The sequence below is a fragment of the Aythya fuligula genome, chromosome 18 (genome assembly GCF_009819795.1).
Source record: "Aythya fuligula isolate bAytFul2 chromosome 18, bAytFul2.pri, whole genome shotgun sequence".
NCBI lineage: Eukaryota > Metazoa > Chordata > Aves > Anseriformes > Anatidae > Aythya > Aythya fuligula.
In genome coordinates, this window is record NC_045576.1 from 8986914 (window position 1) to 9010322 (window position 23409).

The 23409-nt window shown below is 55.3% G+C and overlaps 1 protein-coding gene across 12 annotated transcripts in view; it reads right to left on the reverse strand.

Annotated features, from left to right (window-relative positions):
* Window positions 1–17261, reverse strand: part of CACNA1G (calcium voltage-gated channel subunit alpha1 G) — a 94959-nt gene extending 77698 nt beyond the window's left edge. For all 12 annotated transcript variants that reach the window (XR_004254022.1, XM_032199589.1, XM_032199595.1 and 9 more), the window contains exons 1-8: window positions 17164–17261; window positions 16857–16990; window positions 8888–8985; window positions 6715–6874; window positions 4549–4840; window positions 3940–4032; window positions 1483–2281; window positions 1346–1390 (exon numbers count right to left, since the gene is read on the reverse strand). Coding sequence is in view for 11 of the 12 variants with exons in the window: in XM_032199589.1 (XP_032055480.1) it covers window positions 1346–1390; window positions 1483–2281; window positions 3940–4032; window positions 4549–4840; window positions 6715–6874; window positions 8888–8985; window positions 16857–16990; window positions 17164–17256 (1714 nt within the window). In the remaining variant the exon portion in view is untranslated. The remainder of the gene's footprint in view (window positions 1–1345; window positions 1391–1482; window positions 2282–3939; window positions 4033–4548; window positions 4841–6714; window positions 6875–8887; window positions 8986–16856; window positions 16991–17163) is intronic.
* Between the last annotated feature and the right edge of the window lie 6148 nt (window positions 17262–23409).

A 23409-nucleotide genomic window follows, 5' to 3' on the forward strand; every position in this document is an offset into this window, starting at 1 on the left:
AGGTGTTTGTGAAGGGGAAAAGGGCTCCCGAGCAGAGGCAGCTCTGATGCCATCAGCAAGTGCTAACGTGGATGTGGCTATCCAAAGGACACCCCAGCCCTCAGTTAATGCAAGGAGCCACAGCCACCTGCACATCCAGCCCTTTTCTCACTCCTCACGGAGCATTTCCCAAAGGGTTAAAGATCCCCAGGCCAAGCTCCTGCTCCCTGAGCACTCTCTCCCTGCTCGCTGCCCCCAGCACCCTCTCCAGCCCAGCACCCGTCTCCTTGCACCCTTGGCCGTGAAGGCCAGGAGAAATCAATCAGCTCCTCCAGCCCTGGCACTCTCTGAGCTGCAATTAGCGGGAGTGCCGCTGCCAGCAGCCTCCTTTCCTGCTCCCGCTGTTTGCTGATGCTCCAAAATCCCCAGCTTTCCCCCACAGCAGCTCCCAGCTGCCAGGTGGCTTCCCGGGGGACGGCAGCAGCGGGATATTCCCCCCATCGCCAGCTGGCTGCTAGGGGAGAGGCGAGCTGCAAAGCTCCCGACTCCCGCACAGCACCACCAGCACAAGCCCAGCACCGCAGAGCTCAGAGCCCTGCTGCAGGTACGAGCTCTGGGCTGGGGGAAATTGGCTTTTCCCTATGCAGGTCCCACCTGGAAAGGTCAAAACCCGAGGTATAAAAGGCCACCGTGGCAGGATGGGGATGGCACCGACTGCCTGGGAAAGCCTGGCCTGGAAATGCTGCCTGGAGGCCAAGAGGGTTTGAAGGAGGTTGGCCCGAGCTCCCAAACCTCAGGATGTGGAAGGGGAAAGAGCGCCTTGCGGTGAAGGTATGAAACCCTCGCCCGGGGAGAGCTGCGTTCAGTTCCTGGCACTGCTGCAGACTTCCTGAGCAAATCGCTCAGGGCAGATTTTTAATGCTCGGCATCTGCGAATGCCATTGAGAAGCCGTGAAGCACAGACACCCCCTCACCCCCAGCCTGGGGCCCTGCGGGGTGTGCTGAGCCTCATCCCTCCTCGGTCCAGAGCCCCCACCAGCCCTTGCCTTTTAAAGAGGAAAGGACTTGGCCATTTGGAAGCAGCCAGGCTGGGCTCCAGCTCTGCGCAGTGTCCCTGAGCCAAGCTGGAGATGATCTGGGGAGTGCGGGGATCTGGGGAGTGCTCTCTAATTGCAAAATAAATTGTATTTTGGGGGGAGATTTTGAAGGGGAATAAAATAGCTTCATTGAAAACATTCATATCCCTTAGTTTTGGGGTGGGTTTTTTTTTTTTTTTTTGCAAGTACAAAGCCTGGAAGTTTGCAACCTCCCTCCCTGTTTTATCTGCGATGCATTAGGTAGGTTGGAAGACTCCCGCTGGCCTCACCTGCAAATCCATCACCTTTATCCGTAACGTGGACCGAAAAGAACCCTGCAAAGACGTAGGCGAAAGAGAAGGCCATCAGCACAGCACTCACCTCTCCGCCACGCAGCCCCACACCAACACCCAGCCCCAGCACTCACCCGTGCTCTGCGTCTCCAGCAGCTTGTGCATGGTGCTGTACGGCCCCGGCGGGATGTTCAGGCTGGTCAGCGTGCTGCTGCCGGCCCCCACCGCCGCCTCCCCCAGGCTTTTCTCCTTCAGCACCTCGTGGGAGGTGCTGGGGTGCACGGTGGGGTACACCTTGCCGCCCCCCATGCCCTTGGGGACACCTTCTGGGCTCGGCAAGCCGAGAGCTGTCTGCGGCAGGGCCGGCCGGCAGCGCAGCGGCTCCACGTGGCAGTCGGCGTGGTAGATGCTGTGCACGGACTCGGTGGGGCCGGGAGCGGCACCGGGGTTCGGTGCCGACGGGGGTAGCATCAGCCGGTTGGTGCCGTTGTGGAGGGAGCCGGTGTCCACGTCGCTGATCTCCGGGCTGGCACGGGGCGCCCGCAGGTTGCCGTTGCCCAGGTGGTAGTGGTGGTGGTGATGGTGGTGGTGGTGGATGAGGTGGTGCACCGAGGACCTCTTCCTAGCCCGGCGCTTGCTGGCGTGCCGGTCGGTCCCCGCCTTGCCGGTGGGGCTGGCGAGGAAGCCCATCCTCACGCCCGCCACCCGGTAAAGCTCCACGAGCTGCTTGCTGCCTTTACGGGCGATGTAAACCAGGTACTTGAGGAGCTCGTCGTAGCAGCTGCCCGGCTCCGAAAAGCTGGCCAGGGTGCTGGCGTTGGACAGGTAGCGCACCCGCTGCTCCTTCATCAGCTGGCTCTCGCGCTGCTTCGTCTCCGAGAACTGCGTCGCGATCACCACGAGGCAGAGGTTGATCATGAAGAAGGAGCCCACCTACGGGGATGGGAGCCATCAGAGCCCTGTGTCCTCAGCTCTGCCCACCCCATGGCCCTTTCTCACCCTACATCACCACGCAAGGAGCAGGGGACAAACCCCATCTGGCCCCGGTGTCACCCACTGAGGTCCACCAGCCGTTCCTGGTGTCCCCCATCAAGGACCACCAGCCAGGACCACAGCACGCCTGACTCATCCCTCAAGACAAGCTTCCCCAGGTCCCCACCCCGGGGACTCCCACACCAGGGCTCTATGGAGGACATCAGAGATCAAAGGCAGGAGGAGATAATTTTGACAAAAAGCTTTTGCTCTTTTAAGATCGTGTTTTTCTCTCTCTGCAGACAGCAGTTGTAATTATCGCAATTAGTGGCATTACGATGAATGCGCTGAGCCCTCCTGATAGGAGCGTTTTTTCTGGCAGTGTGTGGGTAGCTTGCGAGCAGATCCCTTTCCCCTGCTAACGGGATTTGCGGGTTACTGTTACGCAAGGGCAGCGGCAGTGTGCATCCACAGCTTTGAGATTTTATTTCCAACCCGGGTTTTCACGAGGTCCTGCTTTCTGCAGATGCCAGCCTGGATCACAAGGAATTTCTGATATGCTAATGGGCTGTCACAAACTGCTAACAAGACCCTCACGGCACCCGGGAAAGCACTGTTTGTCCTTCCTCTCTGCTGTTTTGGGGACACAGAGAGCAAGGGATTGCTGCTTTTTTGGGGGAAGCTAATAGATGAACCAGAAAAAGCATCATGGGCTAAACAGCCTCCTACCTTCTCATCAGGGTTTGAGGCCTGGCTTGATGAGGACCAGAAATCCCCACAATGGTCTAATGGAGGACGTGCAGCTATTTTGCTGGATTTAGTCCAATTAGACAGGAAGAAAGGGACTCATCTCACTTATCTCAGCTATATCTGCGCAAGGCACCTAATGATCCTTTAGAGTCAGGAGAGGAATAGGCACATCAAGTCTGCAATGCATCTAATTTATTTTGAATGTCTACCTCAGGAGCAGATGAATCAGCCCCTTAAAGCACCTATTTTTCTCCCTTGACGATAAAGGGAGTCTAGACAATGAGCTCCTCCACTCGCAGGAGACAGCGCCGCTCGCGTAGATGAAGCCCATGGTGGAGCCCACCCCTCCGAAACTCTTTGTTGGCTCCTCTGTGGGTGGTCTCGGCTGACGCTGGGAAGCGTGGGTGGGCTGTGGGCACTCATCCCTTCCCTCCTTTCTTCCTCTGCTCTCTGAAGTTTGGGGCTGCTTTCCCTAAACGTCCCCTCTGCACCGAGGCCCAGCCAGCAGTGCCCTTCGGCACGGGGAAACCTCTGGGCAGCCTCCTCCCTTCCATGGTTTGAGACCTGATCGGGTAAATTTCCCTGCTTTTAAACTTAAACTCAAGGAGGCAGCTAAGGGAGATGACCTTGGAGGACAAAGAAAGAAGTAGGAGGAGCAACAGCAGCGCATCTATCATAGCTTGCGTGCACCTTCCCTTTGCAGCACAACGCAGTGCCGTGCCGAAACTGCACATCCTGCAGCAGGCTGGTTTCTGCTGCGTGGGACCAGCCTCACATCCCTTGTGCTATCCTATCCGCCTGCTTCTCTCGGCCACCTCACCCTCTCCACCACACCAGGAGACCCCCCCCGTCCCCGCGAGGCCACTCACGATGATGAGGAGGATGAAGTAGATGAAGTTGTAGAAGGAGTGCGCGTCCATGACGAAGTACATGATGTCCACCCAGCCTTCCAGCGTGATGACCTGGTGGGGGCAGGAAGGGAAAACCAACACGGCGAGGCCCCGTTACAGCACCGAGAGAACAAGCAACATTTCTCCTGCCTGGGCCAATTCTGAGACCCCATAGCTGGTCTGGGAGCAATACGGGACAGCGAGGAACCAAATCCCGCTGCCACCAGTACCAATAGCCACATTGCTGGTGGCGCCCAGTGAGGGCTGCATCCAACCCTTCTTTTCTAGCTGGATGAAGGGCCAACTTTGCACTTTGCAGAGGGAACAGCAGGCATGAGGCCATGCTCTGTATCAGGACACTCCTCCTGCACCCACACAGCATTTGGGACCAGGCTTTTGCCCATGAAACCATCATCAAAGCAGGCATCAAACTGTCTCCCTGCCATTTCGAGCATCCTTGTGCTACTACAGAAGGGCTTGCTGGTGCACCACAGCCTTGGGAAAGGGGTTGCAAAGCCCCACAACATCTGGGGAGGCACCATCAGCCATCCCACCCCTGCTCCGTGGCAGTTTTCACGCCCGGCTCACCTGGAAGATCGCGATCCAGGCGTAGCCGATGTTGTCGAAGTTGATGGCTCCCTTGAAGGGGTTGTGCTCCCCGGCTGAGCAGTTGGTGTAATACTGGTTCCAGTTGACACAGGAGGTGTTGGTGGTGTCGTTGTAGGAGTAGTAGTCCAGGGTGCACTCGAGGCCCTCCTCCCTGCGTGTCGGGATGCTGCGGCAGTAGCGCATCCCGTTCTCGCGGGGCTGGGAGCAGATGAAGGGGTTCTCGTCCTCGTTCTCAGTCTGGTAGTACCGCTCCAAATCCACCGCGTAGGGGCTGAAAGGGGCCAGACAGGGCTGGGGTTTGCACGCCGACTGCGGGCAGTCTGGCGTGATAACGACTGAAGCGACAACACAAAGTGACATCTTTTATTCTGAATCGTAAAGGGGTTTTTGTTTGTTTGTTTGTTTTTTTGCTTAAATCCCCCTGGCTTTTCTGCAGCCCCCCTGGGGGAGATGATGTCCCTGTTGGGGCTTAGGAAAACCGAGGCAGTGCACTCAGTGGGTTGCTGGTGGGGCTGGAACCCCTGATCCCTGCCCCATACAAACTCTTCATCAATAGAAGGGGGGAAACAGATGGAAATAGAGGAGTAGAAAAGGAATCAGACGAGGAGTGGAAGAGGTTGGTCAGACTGCTGAAGCACTGCTGTGCTGTGGCTTTGGAGCGACCCCTCTGATGGCATTACGAAGAGTCTCTCCATCTGGAGGACCAACAGCATTGACCTGGGGCTCTAAGAGCAGGGCTTAGCCCAGCAGCTCTTCTCTGAACCCTCTTTGCTGCACTAAGACGGAAATTGGCCACTTTAAGCTCCTGTATCTCCTGTCCTAGTGATGCTGAGCACAGCTTAGGAAGACTATGCACACAGACCTCCCAGGCCTTCCTAAACCCAGAGGCACGGCCTCCATCTACAATTCAGTGCCTGTTCAGCCCATAGATAAGCTATAAACTCCCTCTGAGGGTGGCCTCACCACAACAAGCATGGCAAAAACACTCAGAGAGCTGAAACAAGCCATGGCCGGCCAGAAACTGGCTGCTTGCAGAGCTAGAAGCTGTCTCCTTAATGCCGCCAGTGCTCCCACTAAAGCTCTCAAAGATATTTTTAAGCCTAGTTCAGCCCGCTTCAATCCTGCAGAATTGCCTATAATACCCTTCAGAGCTTATCAAAACCCCTGGAATTCTGGCTCAATTAAGCGGCACCCAAACCTGTAGCTCGGTTGGATTTACCCAAGGGTGAAGGAGTCCCCCTGCCCTAATGCCATTTAATTAGCGGGGTCTTGCCCTGGTAATGGTTCCCCTGATTTCCCCTGGGGGACACAGCCTGCAGGGGATGGCAGGCGGTCAGGGGATGTGTGGGAGAGGATAAGAGATGCCTCCAGCTTTGGGAGCCCATTGGGATCCTTGGATGTGCAAAGGGAGAGCCTCTGCCTTACACACTCGTGCATCCCGGTGTGGATCCAGCTGGATCAGTGCCGGGGAGGCTGCGTTTGGAGGCGAAGCACTGAGAGGTGACATCTTTGGAGCTGTTTTGCATCTGAGAAGCCCTAATTACAGTCCCAAAGGCTGCCAAGCTGGGATGCTCCTCGCAGCGCTGGGCTCCCAGCACTATTTGCAGCACGGCTGCTGTATGTGAAGACAACCAAATCACCGAGTGCAAACCTGGGGGCTGGGATCTGTCAAAAATTAGCACTTTTAGGCAGGGACTGTCTCCAGCTCCGAGACTAAGAAGCGTCTGGCATCGTGAAGTGCGTGCCCAGCTCCATCAGCCTCCCCTGGGGTTCAGGTGGGACCACGAATGCCATAGCAATAAGCACTCCCAGCTGCTGAACGGGATTCAGGTCTCGGCACCCTGACGAATGCCGAAAAGGTCACACGTTAATGATCTGCTGAATTTAGAAAGCCCCAACTCTTAAGCCTGGCTGTTTTCTTGGAGGCTCTTATCAATCACAGAGGCTTCCCAGCGCCGGCCGAGGGCGAAGGGCAGCACTGTGGGATGCGAATGGCAAATTGCTGACCTGACTCCATCTACGTGCACCATGGTGGGATCCGTGGTGGCATTTTGGAGCTGGGACCATGCACAAAGGGCCGGGGCTTTCTGCTGGAGGGCAGCCCAGATGCCCCCCCCACGCTCCAGCCACAGCCACAGGACTCACATGCTGAAGTTCTCGGGGAGGAAGCAGCGATTCCTGAGCAAACCCGCCCACAGCTGGACTCCCACGATGCCGAAGATGAAGAAGACAAAGAAGCAGAGGAGGAGGACGTTCCCCAGCATGGGCAGCGTGTCCAGGAGCAGCGTCACCAGGATGCGCATACCTGAGGGGAGGACGAAGCGGTCACCAAAGAAGGAAAATCTGCACTGAATTTTCTCCTTCCATCCATGGCCTCCTGACATTTTCCTTATCCCCTCCACCTACACCCTTCCTTCCCCTCTGTTCTCCTCATCCCCTTTGCTGCAGGTCCCTGCAGCTCCCTGGCCCCACCACCAGCCCCAGGTACCCCCATCCAGCCCGGCCCCACTCCTGGGCACACAACCCACCTTCCCCTCTCCTCTCCCTTCCTCCATTCCCCTCCCAAATCCTCTTTTCCTCTCAAAGTTTTCTGCCAATTACCAGCCCCTTTCCTTCCAAGATCTGTCTCTGACACCTCCCTTGCTCAGCCCTATTGCTTTCCCCACTCAGGCTGTATTAACATTCCCTTCCCTTCCTAACTCCTCTCATCTACCCTAAATCCCCTCTCTTCCTTCAAACACGGGATTTTCTCTGGCAGTTTATTCTCACGAGCTCAGGAACAGCCAGTTCTGTAACAAAGACAAATTGATGGTGACTTCAACTTGACATTTACACACAAAAAAATTGATTTTATCTGACATCTCTGTAATATTCTGCTCATCTCTCTCTCCCCTTCCTTCCCCATCTTCTGCATTCTCTCACTCGCTTGCATTGATTTTCATTTAAAGGAACCCTTACTATTGCTCCCTTTACTTTGATACTTCAAGAAGCTTTCTGATGTTGTCGTCTCCTCCATCAGGTTTCTCCTTTCACTCCTCTAATGGGGAGCAACCACCATGAGTCAACTCATAATTAACTGGAGCGACTTTCCACGGTTGCTGCATTTATCATCATACAAAACCCTCCTCTTGCTTTCCCCACCTTATATTTCTATCCCATCATAACTACATTGCACAGGAGCCAAGACGAAATACCCGGGATTTGAAAACACATTAAGGGAGTTACATCCCCGGTCAGACGGTGGCAGATAAATTCAGCCAGCCATCAGTTCAGCAACGGGGATAAAAAAAAAAAAAAAAAAAAAAAACATCACAGAGAGGATTCGGAGGGTACCGTAACGTCTGAACCAGCAGCAGCAAACCGGGTTCAGTGTCGGGACGAGACAAATAAACAGAGCCCAGGCAGTTCCAGCACAGAGCTGGAGCTGATCAGTGCTCATCGAGGTACAGGGGAGGGGTTCAGGCTTGGAGGTAATTTGGCGAAAACAACGCTGAATCCAGCACCACAATGTTGCAATGTTTCCTGGTGTTCCCTGGGTACTTCACAAGCCTCAGAGCATCACTGCACTCACAAGAGGCTGTGAATCTCCCAGCAGAAGGACTCAGACGCTTTGCTTCCCAGGGAGAAAAAGGCTTGGATGAATTATTTCACATTAAAACCAGTACCTCGGTTCTTAGGATAGGTGAGAGATCTTCTCCAGGGCGAAACCAGCAGGCAGAACTGCACGTGGCCATCAGTTTGAGAGTGGGCTATGCTAAATTTACAAAAACGGGGGCTTTCTAGGCTTGGAGTGCCTGGATGGGCACCCATGCAGCTCTGCAGGCAAGGTTTGCTGCACGGACCAGCTGTGGGGAGTGGAGCAAGAGATGCTGCACGAGGAGGCTCCTCGGTGCCTCCCAGGGGCTGCCTCCAGGCATGACACGATTTCTGTGTCCCAGCTTCTCCGGGAAAGGATGGGGGAGTGCAGGGAGGGCTCGGATCCCTCTGCCCACGCTGCATGGGGAAGGCTGCTGGCACCCCACCACCTGCTTCCCTTCACCTTCGCAGCCTCCTAAGACCCCCTTAGGATGAGAAATAAAGGAGTCTGAAGCCAGCCCTGGGGATCCCCTTGTCTTGTGGCACCCAAAGGCACAGATGGGAATATTATTTGAATTGGTGAGCGCCAGGCACTGGAAAGCCAGGAGCAGTGGTAGGACCTAGAACCACCAGGGCCTGGGCAAACGTTGGATGGAAGATGGGAAGCATCCACGTTTGTTCTTCCACCTTTGGGGCACGGATATAAGAGATTTATAAAGGGAAGAGCAAAAAGCCAACTTACTGGGGACTCTGTTAATGGCCCTGAGCGGCCGCAGGACGCGCACGGTGCGCACGGCCGAGAAGCTGACGTTCTGCAGGTCCAGCGAGTACTCCAGCATCCTGCAAGGCAGACAGGGACGAGCGTCAAGGGTCTCCGGGATCATCAAACACTGCAGATCAAACCGCCCGCCAGCTGCTCACTGAGGGAATTTTACTGTGTCTCTCCCCTCGGAAAGGTTTACCAGAGGAATTCATTAAGGGTTGTTTATCGGAATAAAGTCAACGAGTGCACGCAGCCGGGTCTCTCGCCTCTCTCTCATCTGCTCTGGTTGCTGCTTCTGCACAGGATCCAGGGCAGAAGCTTCTCAAAGTCCCTGCTCACTGCGGGAGGGAAATTGCCAGACAGAGCCCTGTTTATAATGACGGATTGTTCCCATTTCACAGCTCAGCACAACGAGGCACCACCTTCACCTGACTTCGCCCACGGCTGCAGTTCACCTGTGTGAGCCCCTGGGGCAGCCCAGCCCCATCTCACCCTGCTCACAACGCCTTTGCTCAAGCACAGCGGGGCCACCGGCCGTGTCACCGCTGGGATTTGGCCCTCATCCCGGAGGAAAGCATGAGAGACCTGCCGAAAAGCATCTCCGAAGAGGCAGAGCCAGGCAAACGCGACGACAGAACCGCGAGGCTCCCTGCACAGCCGGGCTCCTGCTGCTGCAGGCAACCACAGGATATTAATCTCTTCCGAAAATTATCAAGTTCCATCTTGAAGCGAGTTGGGTGGTTCCCTCCCTCCGGCTTTGATGGTTAGCAGCCTAATTTCCAGCCTCAATTTATTCAGGGCGAGCTCACATGCATTTGCTCTTACGCCAGCGCTGCCTTTTAAGTTGCTCCTGGAGCCGTTCCGTGTCGCCGGTGTTTACCCACCCGACGTATTGACAGAGCACAAAGCACATCTCCCAGCCTCGATTCTGCAAAGCCAAACAAAGCCAGCTCTTCCAGCCCCGTCTCACAGCCAGGATCTCTGCTCCCAGCCATCTCCACCCCTGTCCCAGCCCGAGTTACCCTCCCCTGCTCAGGCACCGGCTGCTGGAGGAGGCACTGCTGGCGCCTTGCTCAAAGGCTTTTGGTGCTGCCCCGTCCCTCCCCGCTGGAGATGTGCTCTTGGTGTGATCCCCAAAACCTACAGCTCCACACCTGACACAGTGATACCTCACCCCATTTCCCTTGGTAGGCTCCAACGATGATGATTACAAACCATAGCCAAGACCAAAGCAGCCTCAAGAAATTCTTCTGACCCTGACTTCACTGACCCTACTCCGGAGCTTTGTCCCCCCCAAGGAGAGCCACCAAAGCTTCCCCGGCCTCTCACAGCTCTAAAATACCCCTCGGTGTTCAGAAATAAGATTTTCATATGGTTTGCAGGGTTCTGGTAAAAAGCCCATGTCGAACATACTGCTTTTCTTTCATCCATAATTAAAACAGAGGCGAACAGCAAAATTCAGAGCAGCACATGATTATTTGCACCAAGACAAATCGTTTTCTGATTAATGACAGCTCCAGACTCACTCCCAGAGATGAGCGTGCTTGTAATCTGCAAAGGGCATGTTGTAGAACGCGGTTTGATTTAACGTACTAAAAAACAATTATAGTGTCAAATTAAAAAAAAAAAAAAAGATCCCACTACCTTGAGCAAAGAGCTCAATACGAGGACTGGGAGCAGGTGGGTGCGGGGGAAACAGTCACCAAAAGGCAGCACCAGCGAGCACCCAGCAGCTCAGAGGTCTCCTCCCATGCACAGGAGGGATCAATCCAGTCCCCGGCCAGCAAAGCTCCCCAAAGAGAGCAAACACTGGGGTGCTGAGCACCGGGGAGGTGACAGGAGCATTTACCCGCCTGTATCGCATCAGCGCACTGAGAATTCGCGGTGTAAAAAGCCCACAACAAAGCTCCAGCTCGAATGTCATTTCTGCTCAAATGTGAGAGCACGATGCCTGTCAGAGCCTCTGCCGTGGTCCCGAGTGCCCAGCAACGTTAACAGTTCAGAAAAACACTCGGCATTAACTAGGGTGGATCCACATCAGACGCTGAGACTCATCAGAGCGCTCGGCAGCCCCCGGTTGCTGGAGTTATTCAGAAAGAGGAAACATTTCGGAAACATTTTCGACTTCCTAAGAATATCACCAGAGCATCTGCAAAGCCAGGCGTATGACGAGCTGCTGGGGGGGGGGATGCATGAAAAGAGCTGATGCAGCCTCTGGCAAGCGCTCCTCCCAGAGGGAGAGGTGCTGGGGCTCGCAGCAGGACAGACGGACAGACAGACAGGGCACATGAGGAGCAGCTCTGGACAGAGCAGGCAGCAGGAGGCTGTTCCCGTCCCGCCTGGGGATGGCCTGGCAGCTCGCTGGGCTGCGTCTGATCTAAATGGGATGTAAATGCTGCCAGGCAGGGCTGCGGATGGAGCCATGCCCACAGCCATGAGCTCTCCACCGGGAGCCCCCCGCAGCGCCCTGGGCGGCCCCATCCTGCCCCCCTGCCACCCGCAGCACGGGGACAGCCGAGGACCTGGGGACACGACGCAGGCGGGGATGTGACCGAGGTGACCAAAGCTGCAAGGTGACAGCCCCCACCTGCACTGGGGCCGTGTCCCCGAGAGCTGTGCCTCACCCCCACAGATCTCCCGGGATGCAGATTTACGCAGCGCTAGGAGCTCTCCAAGCCCGGGCACACAGATGTCCCTTATCTACAAAGCGCAGCAATGGGTGGATGATATTAAGCCATCAGCGCTGGGAAAGACAAAGGCGAATTATTTCGGCGGTGCCGTATCTGGAGAAAGCCAGGATGAAATTTCCTCCCGGCCTTCGCAGGCTTCGCCGTGCTCTGCTTTTCGCTCAGGCGTTGCTTTCTGAGCCTCGCGAGTCTCACCGCATCCGTGGGCGTTGTTAATTTGAAAAATTTCCATTTTATTCCAGCCCGACGGAATAAAAATAAAAGCGGTGGAGGTAGTGCGAGCCCCTGGATCCGGCCGTGCAGAGGCACCGTGAGTCCCAGCCAGGACACCTGAAGAACGAGGCTTTTGGAGCAGCAGCAAGTTCAGCTCAAGCTGAAAAGCTGAGAGAAGCAAGATTTCTCTCTCAAAAAAAAAAAAAAAAGTCTGAAAACTTCCCCCAAATACCCCTTTTTGCAGGTAGGTTTGAGTCAGCTGGGCTGTGAGGGAGGCTGCTGAGGGCTTGCTGCAAACAGCAGCCTCCCTGCACCGAGGCTGGCAGGGAGCACACCAAAGGATTCACCAAAAGCACCCCATGGCCAAGCTGGGACCCCCGTGGGGACACCCGGAGGTTTGGGGTCACGGCTGGTGGCTTGGCTTGGTTCTGCCACCGCTGCCCCCCGGGGACGAGGCAGGAGGCTCCCCGTGGCCGGCTGGCAGCACTGGTGTTGTTGAGGGCCGGGCACGGCCTCTGCTGCAGTCGGCAGGGAGGGCGGCTGCACATCGGGTAATTGTGTGTGCAAATCACCCGCTGACACGCACAATTACCCCACCGATCACACGCACAATTACCCCGCTGCTCACACGCACAATTACCTGACCACCGGCACCACGCAGCCAAGGTCCCGGGGTGCTGCTCCAAGGTGCCCTGAGGCACTGGAGACCACTGTGAGCAAACAGAGTGGGCACGAAAAAGAAGCTTTCACCCCCGCCTTTCTATTATTATTTTTCTATTATTATTTTTCTATTATTATTTTTCTATTATTATTATTTTTTTAAGGGATGACGGGGAAGGAGGAGCCTTTGCCCCGTGTCACGCCAGGAGGCTGCAGCAGGGGATCCCACACCCCGTGCTTTGCCTTTCCTCCCCATGCCCACCCCGTTTGCTGAGGTGCCCTGGGTGCCTCGTGCGGCTGCAGCGCGGTTCGGAGGAGCCCTGCCTGCCTCTGAAGCACAAAGGCACCAAGAGATCAAGGCCACGGGCTGGGAACATCACGCCCAGCACGCATCCTTTGGGTACCACGGACATGGGATCGATGCTCCCCGCAGCGACCCACCTGGTAGAATTGTCTCCATGCCCAATTTCTGGCTAAAGAGCTTTTCAGAAACCGTCCTGTGCTTTTGTTTCAGGTGGAGCAAGGGACCGTGGTGCGTCTCTTGCTCTCTGCTACCCACGAACTCGTCAAGGCTTTCTGCAGCATATCTCAGCCCTGAAACTCAGCACTCGAAAACAGGAGGGAGCAAGACATCCTTAAGAGTTGTTTATGAAAGCTTCAGTGGAGCTAACTCTTTAATACTGCCTTCAGCACAGGGAGAACAAAAACAAAACAAAAAAAAAAACCAACAAACATTACAAGAAGTGCTCAGGAAGCAAAGGGAAAAAAAAATGGTATGTCTGCTTCAAAAGCAAGCGGGCTGCCAGCCACCTCCAGCCCCAGCTCCTCCCGAACTGTAAGCAAAATATTCCAGAAGTGTTTAACTTTGTCAGAAAGCCCTCTGAGAGGCCCGTCACTGTTCCAAGGAGCAAGGCACAAACGGGACACTTGGCCAAACAACTGGCTGAGCGCGGAGGAAGAGCAGAGCCGCGCAGCTCACACACAGATGATGCACAGCCCTGCCTGCGGGGGGGCAGGAAGGCAGACGCCGACCCAGAGCCCCAGAGGAGCCCTGGAGGCACCAAATCCTCACCTGATGCAAGCCCCCCTCCTGGGGGAACGACCAAACCATTGGGTTTTGTTGCTTTTTGTTTGGTTTGCTGAGCACGGTTTGGTTTTCGGGGCAGAGCATGGCTGTGGGTCCCCAGGGGGCCAGGAGCATCAGCACCCCACAGCCACACTTTGCCAGCTGAGCCTGCAAGAGATCCTGCACATTTCTGGGCGTAAGCAAGCACCCGTCCTTGGCACCTCCACTTTGTACGCCGCGAGAGGTCGAAATCCCATCGAGCCACCCTCAGCGGGAGCCGGCACGCAGCGCCTGGTAACCTTCAAGCGCTCCTTGAAAAAGCAAACTCCCCAAATCCTCTCCTTCAAAATAAAGGAACATAATTATGCGTTTCGTCACTTTTTTTTCTTTTTTTTTTTCCCTTTTCCCACACAGCTCCGTAACCTACAGCCAAAGCTGTGCTTCACCAAGCGGAGTTTTGTCTGTGTAGCGCTCCCCTCATCTGCAGCAAGTTTTGCTGTAATTACAGAGATGTGTTGCAGACATTACACTCTCTACAATTAGTGCTAATTGCATTACATTGTCACAAAGAAGTCATTTATTCTCCATGAGCTCATGAGATTGGTCTGGACAGTTTAACAGAGCTGAGAAGTACTTAACGGCACGCTGCGCAAGTGGCCAGCCCAGCACCGCCCAGCGGCACTGCCTTTGGGGCAAATACGCAAGAAATTGGTTCCTCTGCGACCACAGCCCCAGGCAGGGCCAGAAACTTCTCGAGGAGGGAGGGTGAAATGGTTGAAATGCCATTTTTTTTCCTTTTTTTTTTGGAAGCAAGCCTGTCCTAGGCTGGTCACGGTTACGAAGGGTTTCCGCGGGAGGTCTGCCCGCAGGGAGGAAAGCAGTGGGCAGGCAGAAGCAGAGCTTTGTGCTGCCTCCTCTGCAAGGAGGTTAAGGGGCTGGGGGAGATTTGGGGCAGGCCCTGAGGGGCGAAAGGCTGGGTGAAGTCCTGCCATGAGACCCACGTTAAAACCCCATTTGCTTTATGGGGTATCTAACAAACCCAGAGCGGCTCAAGGCATCGCCCTGGCGCTTGCTCTCCTCCACAGCTCGGCCCTGGAAAATTCCCCAATTTTCCCCCGAGCCTGTATCCTGGGATGCCCCAAGCACATCACCTGCACCGTACCCCCTTCACTTTACTGGGCTGGGACCTGACCCTTGGTCTTGTCTTTGCCTTTTGGTCTTGTCCTTAAGGTGTTTTCTACCTACGCCTTCACTCCGGGCTCTGGTCCCCTGATGTCCCCTGCTATGGCAGCAGCCCGGTCCTGCAGCTGTCCCCAGCACTTGGCACCGCAGGGGGACAGCGAGGGGTCCCTAGGACAGCAGCGATGCTGGAGCAGGAGGCAGCGGGGGCCAGGATGGATGGGGAGGCTGGGGGAGAGCAGCGGGACGAGCGGCCACAGAAAAACCCCGCGTGCACCGAGGGAAAGGCTCTGCCTTCGCCCCTACAGCCAGTTCGATCCTTTGTCAGCTGAATTGCTTGTGACAGGGCCCAGATGGGAACAGCTCGAGCACAAAAATGAAAGGCCGATCATTTAGCGAGAGGCAAAGCTGACCTGGCAGGAGGCACCAAGGCGGGCAGGCTGCGAACCGCTGGAGCTAATGAAGCCGCCGCGCCCCGGGGGATGCGGGTGCCCGTACCCACACCCAGGGCTCCGTGGGGGAAAGGGGCTGAACCCAGGCTCCCGTTCAGGTGCAGGAGGCAGGCGGGCGGTTTGATGCTGAAGCACAGCACAGCTATGTAGGAATTAGGGCAGGGTTAGGAGAGCCTGGAGGAACAGCAGCAGACACCCATCATGATGGGGGGCCCCGTCATGGGCATCGATATATAACCCTGGCTCCAAACGCCAGACAAGCTAAAGAGGATGGGAGAGGGCTGGGGGGGGGCAGTGCAGCACCCCCAAACACGCCACCCCCATAGCACAGCACATCACATCACACTCAGGTCCCCTTCCTCATCACGCTTCATCCTGCTCCAAGAAATAACAAAGAACTCAAGAGGAACCTGGGATCTTTCGGCCCCTCCAGCAACGAGTTCCTAGGGGCTAACTGGGAGACCTGCCGCCTCCTTACTGGTTGTACTGGGCCACCTTCGTGGTGCCCCCAGCTCCCCACAGGGGCGCACACCAGGGGCTGTAAGGGAAGCCTGCAGGCACGGCGCCCCGTACGGCAGACGGCAGGCGCCCCGCTGACACCCTCGCCTGGGAAACGGCCCAGCCTGGAGGGGCCCCGCTCCTTTCCAGGAAAATCCAGTAAATTTGATCTGCAGCTCTATCAAAAGCGAGGAGGGGAAAGAAAAAAAAAGAAAAAAAGAAAAAAAAAAAGCGCCATTTTCCCAAAAGGTCTCCGGGCTCTTGGAGGAGGGAGGGGAGGCGAGGGCCGGTGAGTGAATCCTGTGCCAAAGAAACTCAGCGCCCTGGCTGGGGGCCAGGCACTTTTCATGTGGATTTGCAGCCCCAGCCAGGAGATTCTCGGGTGCTGGAGGAGCCTTAACTCAAACCAGGTGCCTCGGAAAGGAAAACGCTCAAAAAGGCAAACTTGGTTGCTTTCCCTCAAAAACAACAAAGAGGGCAATCACGCACATTTCACTGAAATATCCTCCCTGGAAGGCAGCTCTCCGCGCTTCAAACAATCTGCTGAACACCCCCCCCGTCGGGCAGCCTGCATGAAACCCAAGCCCCCAGCGCCGCGGAGCCAAGCCCAGCGCCAGGCAGGGTGGCCGCGCGGCACGGGACACGCATGTGCTGGCCAAAAACTGCAGCAAACGGCTCCTGCTGCATCCCCACCAGTGCTTGTGAGCCATACATCACCAGTACACTGTCATCACCACCACCAGGCACTGGAGATCTCTCTCGTGGGTGATGGAGACAACCAGCGGGTCCCCCTCTGGGCTGGTGTCCCTGCTACAGGAGAGGGTAACGGCCTCACGTTGCACCAGGGAAGGTTTGGAGAGGATATCAGGGAGGATTTCTTCATGGAAAGGGTGGTTGGGAAGAGGTTGCCCAGGGGGGTGGGGGTGTCACCATCCCTGGAGGTATTTGAGATGCGTGGACGTGGCTTAGGGACGTGGTTTAGTAGTGTTAGGTCAGCGGTTGGACTCGATGATTTTAATGGTATTGTCCAACCTAAAAGATTGTAGGCTTCTAGGATAGGTGGTGCTGACAGCCCTGATGCATAAGAGCCCAAGGGACCTCAGCACTCTCCATCCAGAGCTCTCTTTCCCCAGACCTGGCACATGAGACACGAAACCCACGCGGGCAGGGGGCAGCCGGGGCGCCCGACTCACCCCGCGATGACGATGAAGAAGTCCAGGCGGTTCCAGGTGTCTCCCAGGTAGCATTTCTTCCCGAAAATCCCCAGCGCGATCATCTTGACTATCATTTCCACGGCAAAAAAGGCAAAGATGAAATCGTCGAAGCTCTGCCAAAGGAAAGGGAGCGGGATGAAAAGGGAGCAGGATGAAAAGGGAGCGGGATGAAAAGGGAGCGGGACGAAGGGTGCACGGCCCCGCTGCCGGCCACCGCAGCTTTTTGCTGGGCAGGGAAGGGTCTTGAAGCCCTCCCGCTCCAAAAGCCACACGTGCCCGGCCGTACCTGCAGGATGCGGCAGCGCGGCGAGTCGCAGGCGATGTCCTCGCAGGGGTGGAACATGCCCAGCGTCACGCAGTTGAGCAGGATCACCAGCATGCTCACCCGCTCGAACCAGCTACACGGAGAGCGGTCAAGGAAGCAACGGTGCCAAGCACAAGCCCCCCTCATCATCCCCTCGCCCCCAGGGCTCCTGCACCCCGGTCCAGGTCTTTGTCCCCAGTTTAGTGGATAGGGAAAAGAAGGGGGGAGATGCCAGCAGGACCCCAAGGTGTTTTGTCCCATCCGGGACACTCCACATGCTGTCTCTCCTCGCCCTGCTGCTCCCCAGGTTGGTGCACTTAAATACCACAAGTTTTCCATAAAACTACCATCAAACTTTAAAATATCCTTTTCTTACCCCTTCTTCCCTCACCTCCATTTGGCACCAGGCACAAAGAAACACCCAAACGCAGTACACCAGCAGTCACCACTGAATCAAAGACAATCCTTGTCTTTCCAGCAAGGCGCACGCCAAGAGCTGCTGCCCAAGCGTCAGATTTTGGGGTTTTGCACGGAGACCCTGCCCGCTGTTTGGTACCCAAGTGGCAAACCGGTGGCATGTTTTCCCCATGGTGACATCAGTGGCCGTGGCTAATGTGAAAAACGCTATAAAATTAAAGTTGCGTGGCGAGACTGCTGAGTGCTGATATGATGGATTAAAAAATTAAATTAAAAGAATGATATAAACTTTTAGAAAAAAACACGCCATTAATTTCCTCTCCTGGCATTTCACAGAAAAGCACTTTAACAACATTACAATTTTCTATTAACTATGTCACAGCTTATCCCAGGGGCGTTTCCCTGAAGCCAGTGATTGAACTTTTCATTCCCAGTCCAAATTAAGGCTGTCAAAAACATTAACTGGCCGCCTAAAAGGCTTAGGGCTGCCGTGAGGCCCCGCAGAGCCCATCCCCTGCCCAAACGTTGCCTCTCAGAGCAACGCTGAAGAGCTGAGCTGCTGGGACAGGCTCTGAGCACTTGCTTGGACGGAACAAGGCGCGCTGCTGCAGCAAATCCTCCTGGGGAAGCTTCGAGCCTGGTACTGAATCTCTGCATCCTTCTTCCAGCCAACTCCTGGCTGCCAAGGGCACAAGGACAAGAAACCAAGGAGCTGTCACCACCGGGGTTATCTGCCAGCACCAGGGCTTCCAGCTGTGGGTAGGACACTCTGGGTCCGGTTGTATTCAGGAATATTTTAAGCCTTGACCTCCAGCTGCAAGGGGGAAGGCAGAGCACCTCAAGCAGGTTTCCCAACCCGTGCCCGGTGTTGGGGACGTCCTTGTCTGGTGGCTGCAGGGTCTTCCATAGGGCTGAAGCCTGGAAAAGTAAATTTGGAGGGGAGAGGCTGGATTGGAAGCTCCTGGCCTCTGCTCCGTGCTTGCCTTTGGGCTGGATCAAGCCGCACTTTAGGCAGCTCCTCTCCGCACCTTCACCACCTTGTAATTAGAGGTTTGCATCTCATTTGAGGGATAACAAGGATGCCACGCTGCAGCTGGTGGGTGCAGAGACCTGGAGGTGAGCCTGGGACACAGACACCCAGAGGTGAGCCTGGGACACGTGTCTGGTGAGGCCGACCAGCCCTGGCACGAGGCAAGCAGCGTTTGGGGAGCTGCCAGCAGCTCGGTGCCTGTACCCAAATGAACGCAGCCCCCGTCAGACGAGAGCTTTCACTGCGATGCAGAGCTGGGCGATGTTTTGGAGCCCGTGTTGTCACGTTATCAGGCTGGAGAAGGAAAAGGTGTGGGGGAACCAGCAGGTGCCTGCCTGGTGGGGCGCGGGGCCGGAGCACGCGGTGCCGCAGGACGACCCCGCTCCGATTCCTGCGAAATCACACGGGGCTGAGTCACCGCCCGGTCCCTGGCAATCTGGATCCTTTAATCTGAAGAAATGTTTACAAGATATCGGAATAGAAATTCCGACTGTCAGGTCGCGGCTACGGGCTGGAATATTTATCCCAAATATAGCCCTGCGGGGGCACGCACAGAGGGCAGGCTGCAGGAGGGAGCAGGAGGCTCCGGTAGCAGCCGCGCCAAATCCGCGGGCGTTCTCTGGCCTGGGGGGGCTTGGAAAGCATCCACGGCTCTGCCAGTGATGAACTGCAAAGCCCTTCGAGAAAATCAGGAATTAAAGAGAAAAAAAAAAGCCTGCAAGATCCCGAATTGGTGACAGAATGAGTGTGCGTCTGACAAGGGCTGCGCGAAATATTCAAGGCTCAGAAGGAGCCCGCTTGGTCAGATGGGAACCCGACGAGACAGACGGACAGATGGAAGCTTCCCCAGCCAGGCAAATCCTTGCAAATAAATTCTTTCCCGGCGGCAGAAGACAGGCCCAGCTCTCCTCACGTGGCCGGAATGAGAACACGACCTGGGTTGGTGCCTGGTCCCTGCGTTCACTGCCACGACGGGCACCCCGGCTCTGAGAACAGGCACCCCTTGGGTGGAAAAACAGCCTGGGGAGAGGGGGGCCGGGAGCAGGATGGGATTTTATCTGCTGCTGGTGTTTTTCTTTGCCCGGCTCTGACCGCAGACCCACTTATCAGCACATCGCTCCCTCAGGCAAACACATTTTCAGTCCAATATAACGCTTCTCCCTGATTAAATATCCCCGGGGCAGGGCCGGCACAGGAGCCTGCTGGTGCACGGGGCGATATGTTAATGTGCAGCTGATAGATCACAGGGTTGGGGGTTATTTTATTTTATTTTTCCTTTTTTTTTTTTTTTTTCCAGCTGAATGGAACTTCAAGCTCTTTCTTCTGCTAATGGGATTTTCAGAGCCACACAAAGTGCTGATGGCTACGGCTTTGTACCTACTGTTGTTTGAGGGAGAGGCTGACAAAGGAAAACTTCAATTAGCAGCAGCAGAAGGTGCTTTATTGAATACTGCTTGCTGCTGCTGCCTTGGCAGCGAAGGGGCAAAGCCGAGCAGGGAGCACGGGGCTTAGGAAGCCCCACACAGACCCCACTGCTCCTCGCCACGCTGAGTGGCACCGCATCAGGATCGCATCCTGCGCCAAGGCACTGCTGGTGCTGAGCTGGCCCTGCGGTGGCTGTGCCCTCCTGGTGCAGGGAACCTGTGTCACACATGCACGACCAACACTCAAAACAGTCCTCTCTATGCCACGGGACGCTAGAGAGTCCCCGCTTTTGGGGTCACCTGCCCACCCCGAACCATTCTTAAAACCCCACAATTTTACCATCGGGTCGGATCTGAAATGCTCACAGGTGCTCCCTTTCCAGAAAGATCCAGCAAGACTTTTGCCGTGACCTCTCTCTGAAATTGTAAATAATGAAAAGCACAAGAAAATAAAAAAAAAAAAACAGAAGCCAAGCGCTTGCAAGGAAAGGAGCCTTCACCCTGAACGAACGCCCTCAAACGCCTCCCCCCGGCGCCACCTGCGTGCGCACGGCTGAGCACGACCTCCCATAATTAAGAGGCAAGAACCCAGGATTCAATTAGCCAGCGCTACCCAGCTTAATATAATCAAAAGAGAAAGATATTGCATTATGCTCGCTATGATTCGGTTGCAGAAGTTTGGATCAAATTTGCCAGCAAGGGAATTAAAAGGGACGATGCTGCTGGAGGGCAGCGGCAGCTGCAGGCGCGCTCCTTGGCTCGGGGATGGCAGCACCAGGACAGTTCCTGGGCATTTCCCTCCTGCCCTGCAAAGTTTTTGCTCTCTGGGACAGCTGCTGCTGTTGAGCAAACCTGCAGAAAGTGCTGGCGAGGCCTGGAAATTCTTGTGCAAATGTGATGCGAAAATTGGGTTGAAATGACAGCCTTCCCCTGCAGTGCCACCGAGTCCCACCAGCTTAGGAGCGACGCCGGGATAAGCCACAGACGTTAATGAGAACGGAGTTTTAGGCTTCGTTCCTATCATCAATTCCAGAAATAGCCCCTTTGACAAGAGCATAATGGGACTTCCAGGGTCTGGCCTTTGGGGGAGAGGGAGGCGGCAGCCACCAAATTCCTAAAACATTAATTCAGGCCGCTCGCGAGGGAAGTGAAAAGCCCTCAGAATTAATCTGCTTCGCGGATGGAAATAAAAACCCCTTCCCAGCTCTTCCACCGACCGCCCAGGCCACCAGGAGAAGGCTCCGAATGTCACACCTGGCGGAAAGGTTGTAGGATTCCTGCCGCAATCCTACCCCAACCCTGCACAATTAATTGGGGTTTATTTCATTTTTTTTAATGGTATTCCTTCAAAATTAAGGGCAGCAGCCACGTCGTGCTTCCAGCACGTGCAAGAGGCACCGCAGCCCCTGGGAGCTCTCCAAACATCACGGTGCCACCCTGAAAGCATGGCCATGGTGTGGGGACAAGCAAGAACACATGAAGTTTTGGCAGGGGTGGCCTCTGGGGATATTGTCTGGCCTCTTGTGCTCCCCCCTTGCTCTGCAGCTCTCTCAGACTGCTTCCCCTCAGCCCTGGGAGGTTGTTTTAATTCTTGCAGCTTTGCAATTACACCTGGGAAACCCAAACAGGGCGATTATTCATGCCACAGGGTTTGAAATTTCATTTCATTCAGTTTTCCTTGCAGCCATTGCAGGTGCTGCACTGTGGCACCCCCTGCACCACAGCCACACGGAGACCTAAAGGCAGCCAAAACCCCACAGAGCGCCCCAAAATGCCACTGGCACCCATCAGAGCGCAGAGGAGGTTCATCGCTGCTTGGCAGGGAAGCAAAACTCTTTAATAGAAGAAAATAGGAATTTCTGGGATTAATCGCCTTAATCGCCTTTTCATTTTCTCCCAAAGATTTCAAACCTGTGCTGCCAGAGATGCTCAGGGGAGGCTTCCCCCTGCCTGGGAAACACAACTGCTGCTCCAGGGGAGCGTGGCGCCTGCTCTGCAGCACAGAGGAGCCTGCTCAGGTGATGGAGTAAGAAAGGATGCTGCATTTAGAGGGGCTGAAGCACAATAAAAGAGGTGTTTTGTCAGAAAAAGAAAAAAAAAAAAATCCTGACAAGGCTCTTGCTTGCCTGACTGCTGCAGAATTGTTTCCCCTTTGCCTTTTAGATTCAAACTTCAAGCTTTTTTTTTTTTTTTTTTTTTTTTTTTTTTTTTTCCAGCAACCAAAAGGGTTTAAAATCTTACTGCTTAAAGAGAAAAAAAAAAAAAATGCAGATAAAAAGAACCCTGCGAGCTGAGTGCCTTGCATAATCCCCAAACTTCAGGAGCTGGAGCTTTTAAGCAGAGCCCTGCGTATCGCTCGCAATTAGCTCCTGAGCTGGGAGGGCTGGCACGGCCACCAGCAGCCCGGCCGCGGGAACAGCACCAGAGGGTGGGGAGCTGTTTCTGATAAGAAATTAAATAACACAATAAAATCCCAAGCTAGAGCACTTGGGTGTGAATTTAGCCCAGATTCCCATTGCTGTCCTGCTCACACCTGTCCCACGGAGGGGTGCGGGAGAGGCACGGCAGAGGCTTGGGACACCCGTTAGGAACCGCAGGGAGCCCTGGGTCCAGCTTCCCACACCATTCCCAACACGCTGCCCTAACACCACTCAGCAAAACCCCAACCTCTCACCCTCTCCATACCCATCACCGTTCCAGCACCTTCTGCTGACATTTCGGGGCTGTGGGGTCATCCCCTAACACCCCATCCCTTGTGGTTCCCAGCCCACCCCGTTAGGAAGCCCCAAGGAGCAGCGCCCTCCCCAGCAGCTCATACGTGGCATTTCACAAGATGAGCAGCAAAATCCTCCCTAATGGACTCCCCTGCTGCAGGAGGAACTGAGGGTCACAATTTAGAACTCGCTAAGTACGCCGGAGCCATCACTGGTGCTCGATAATATATTTAAGGCTCCTTCTCCCACCACGCCTTAAGTGTGGAGTGGATACACACTCAACCCCCAAATATACGGCTTTTAAACGCACTGGCTGCAAAAAGTCCCTTAAAAAAGCCTGCCCTTAGAGCTCGCTGGTGATGGATATGGCAGAGCAGCACTGCTGGCTGCTCACCCAGAAAATATTCCCAGCGCAACGCTCCGCCACCTCCCAGCCATGCATGCTCGTGGGGGGGTAAACTGAGGAAATCCAAGGGCTTGCTGCACCGCAGCTTTCCCTCGTGCTCCAGCAAACAAGTGCAGCAAGCTGGTGCTCTGCAAGGCAAAGCTCCCGTGTGCACAGAGCCTCCCGCACAGCTCCGGGCACAGGCTGCCAGCAGCAGGGCAAGGGTGCCCCGAGGAGCCCCAAAATCAGCCGTGCTTC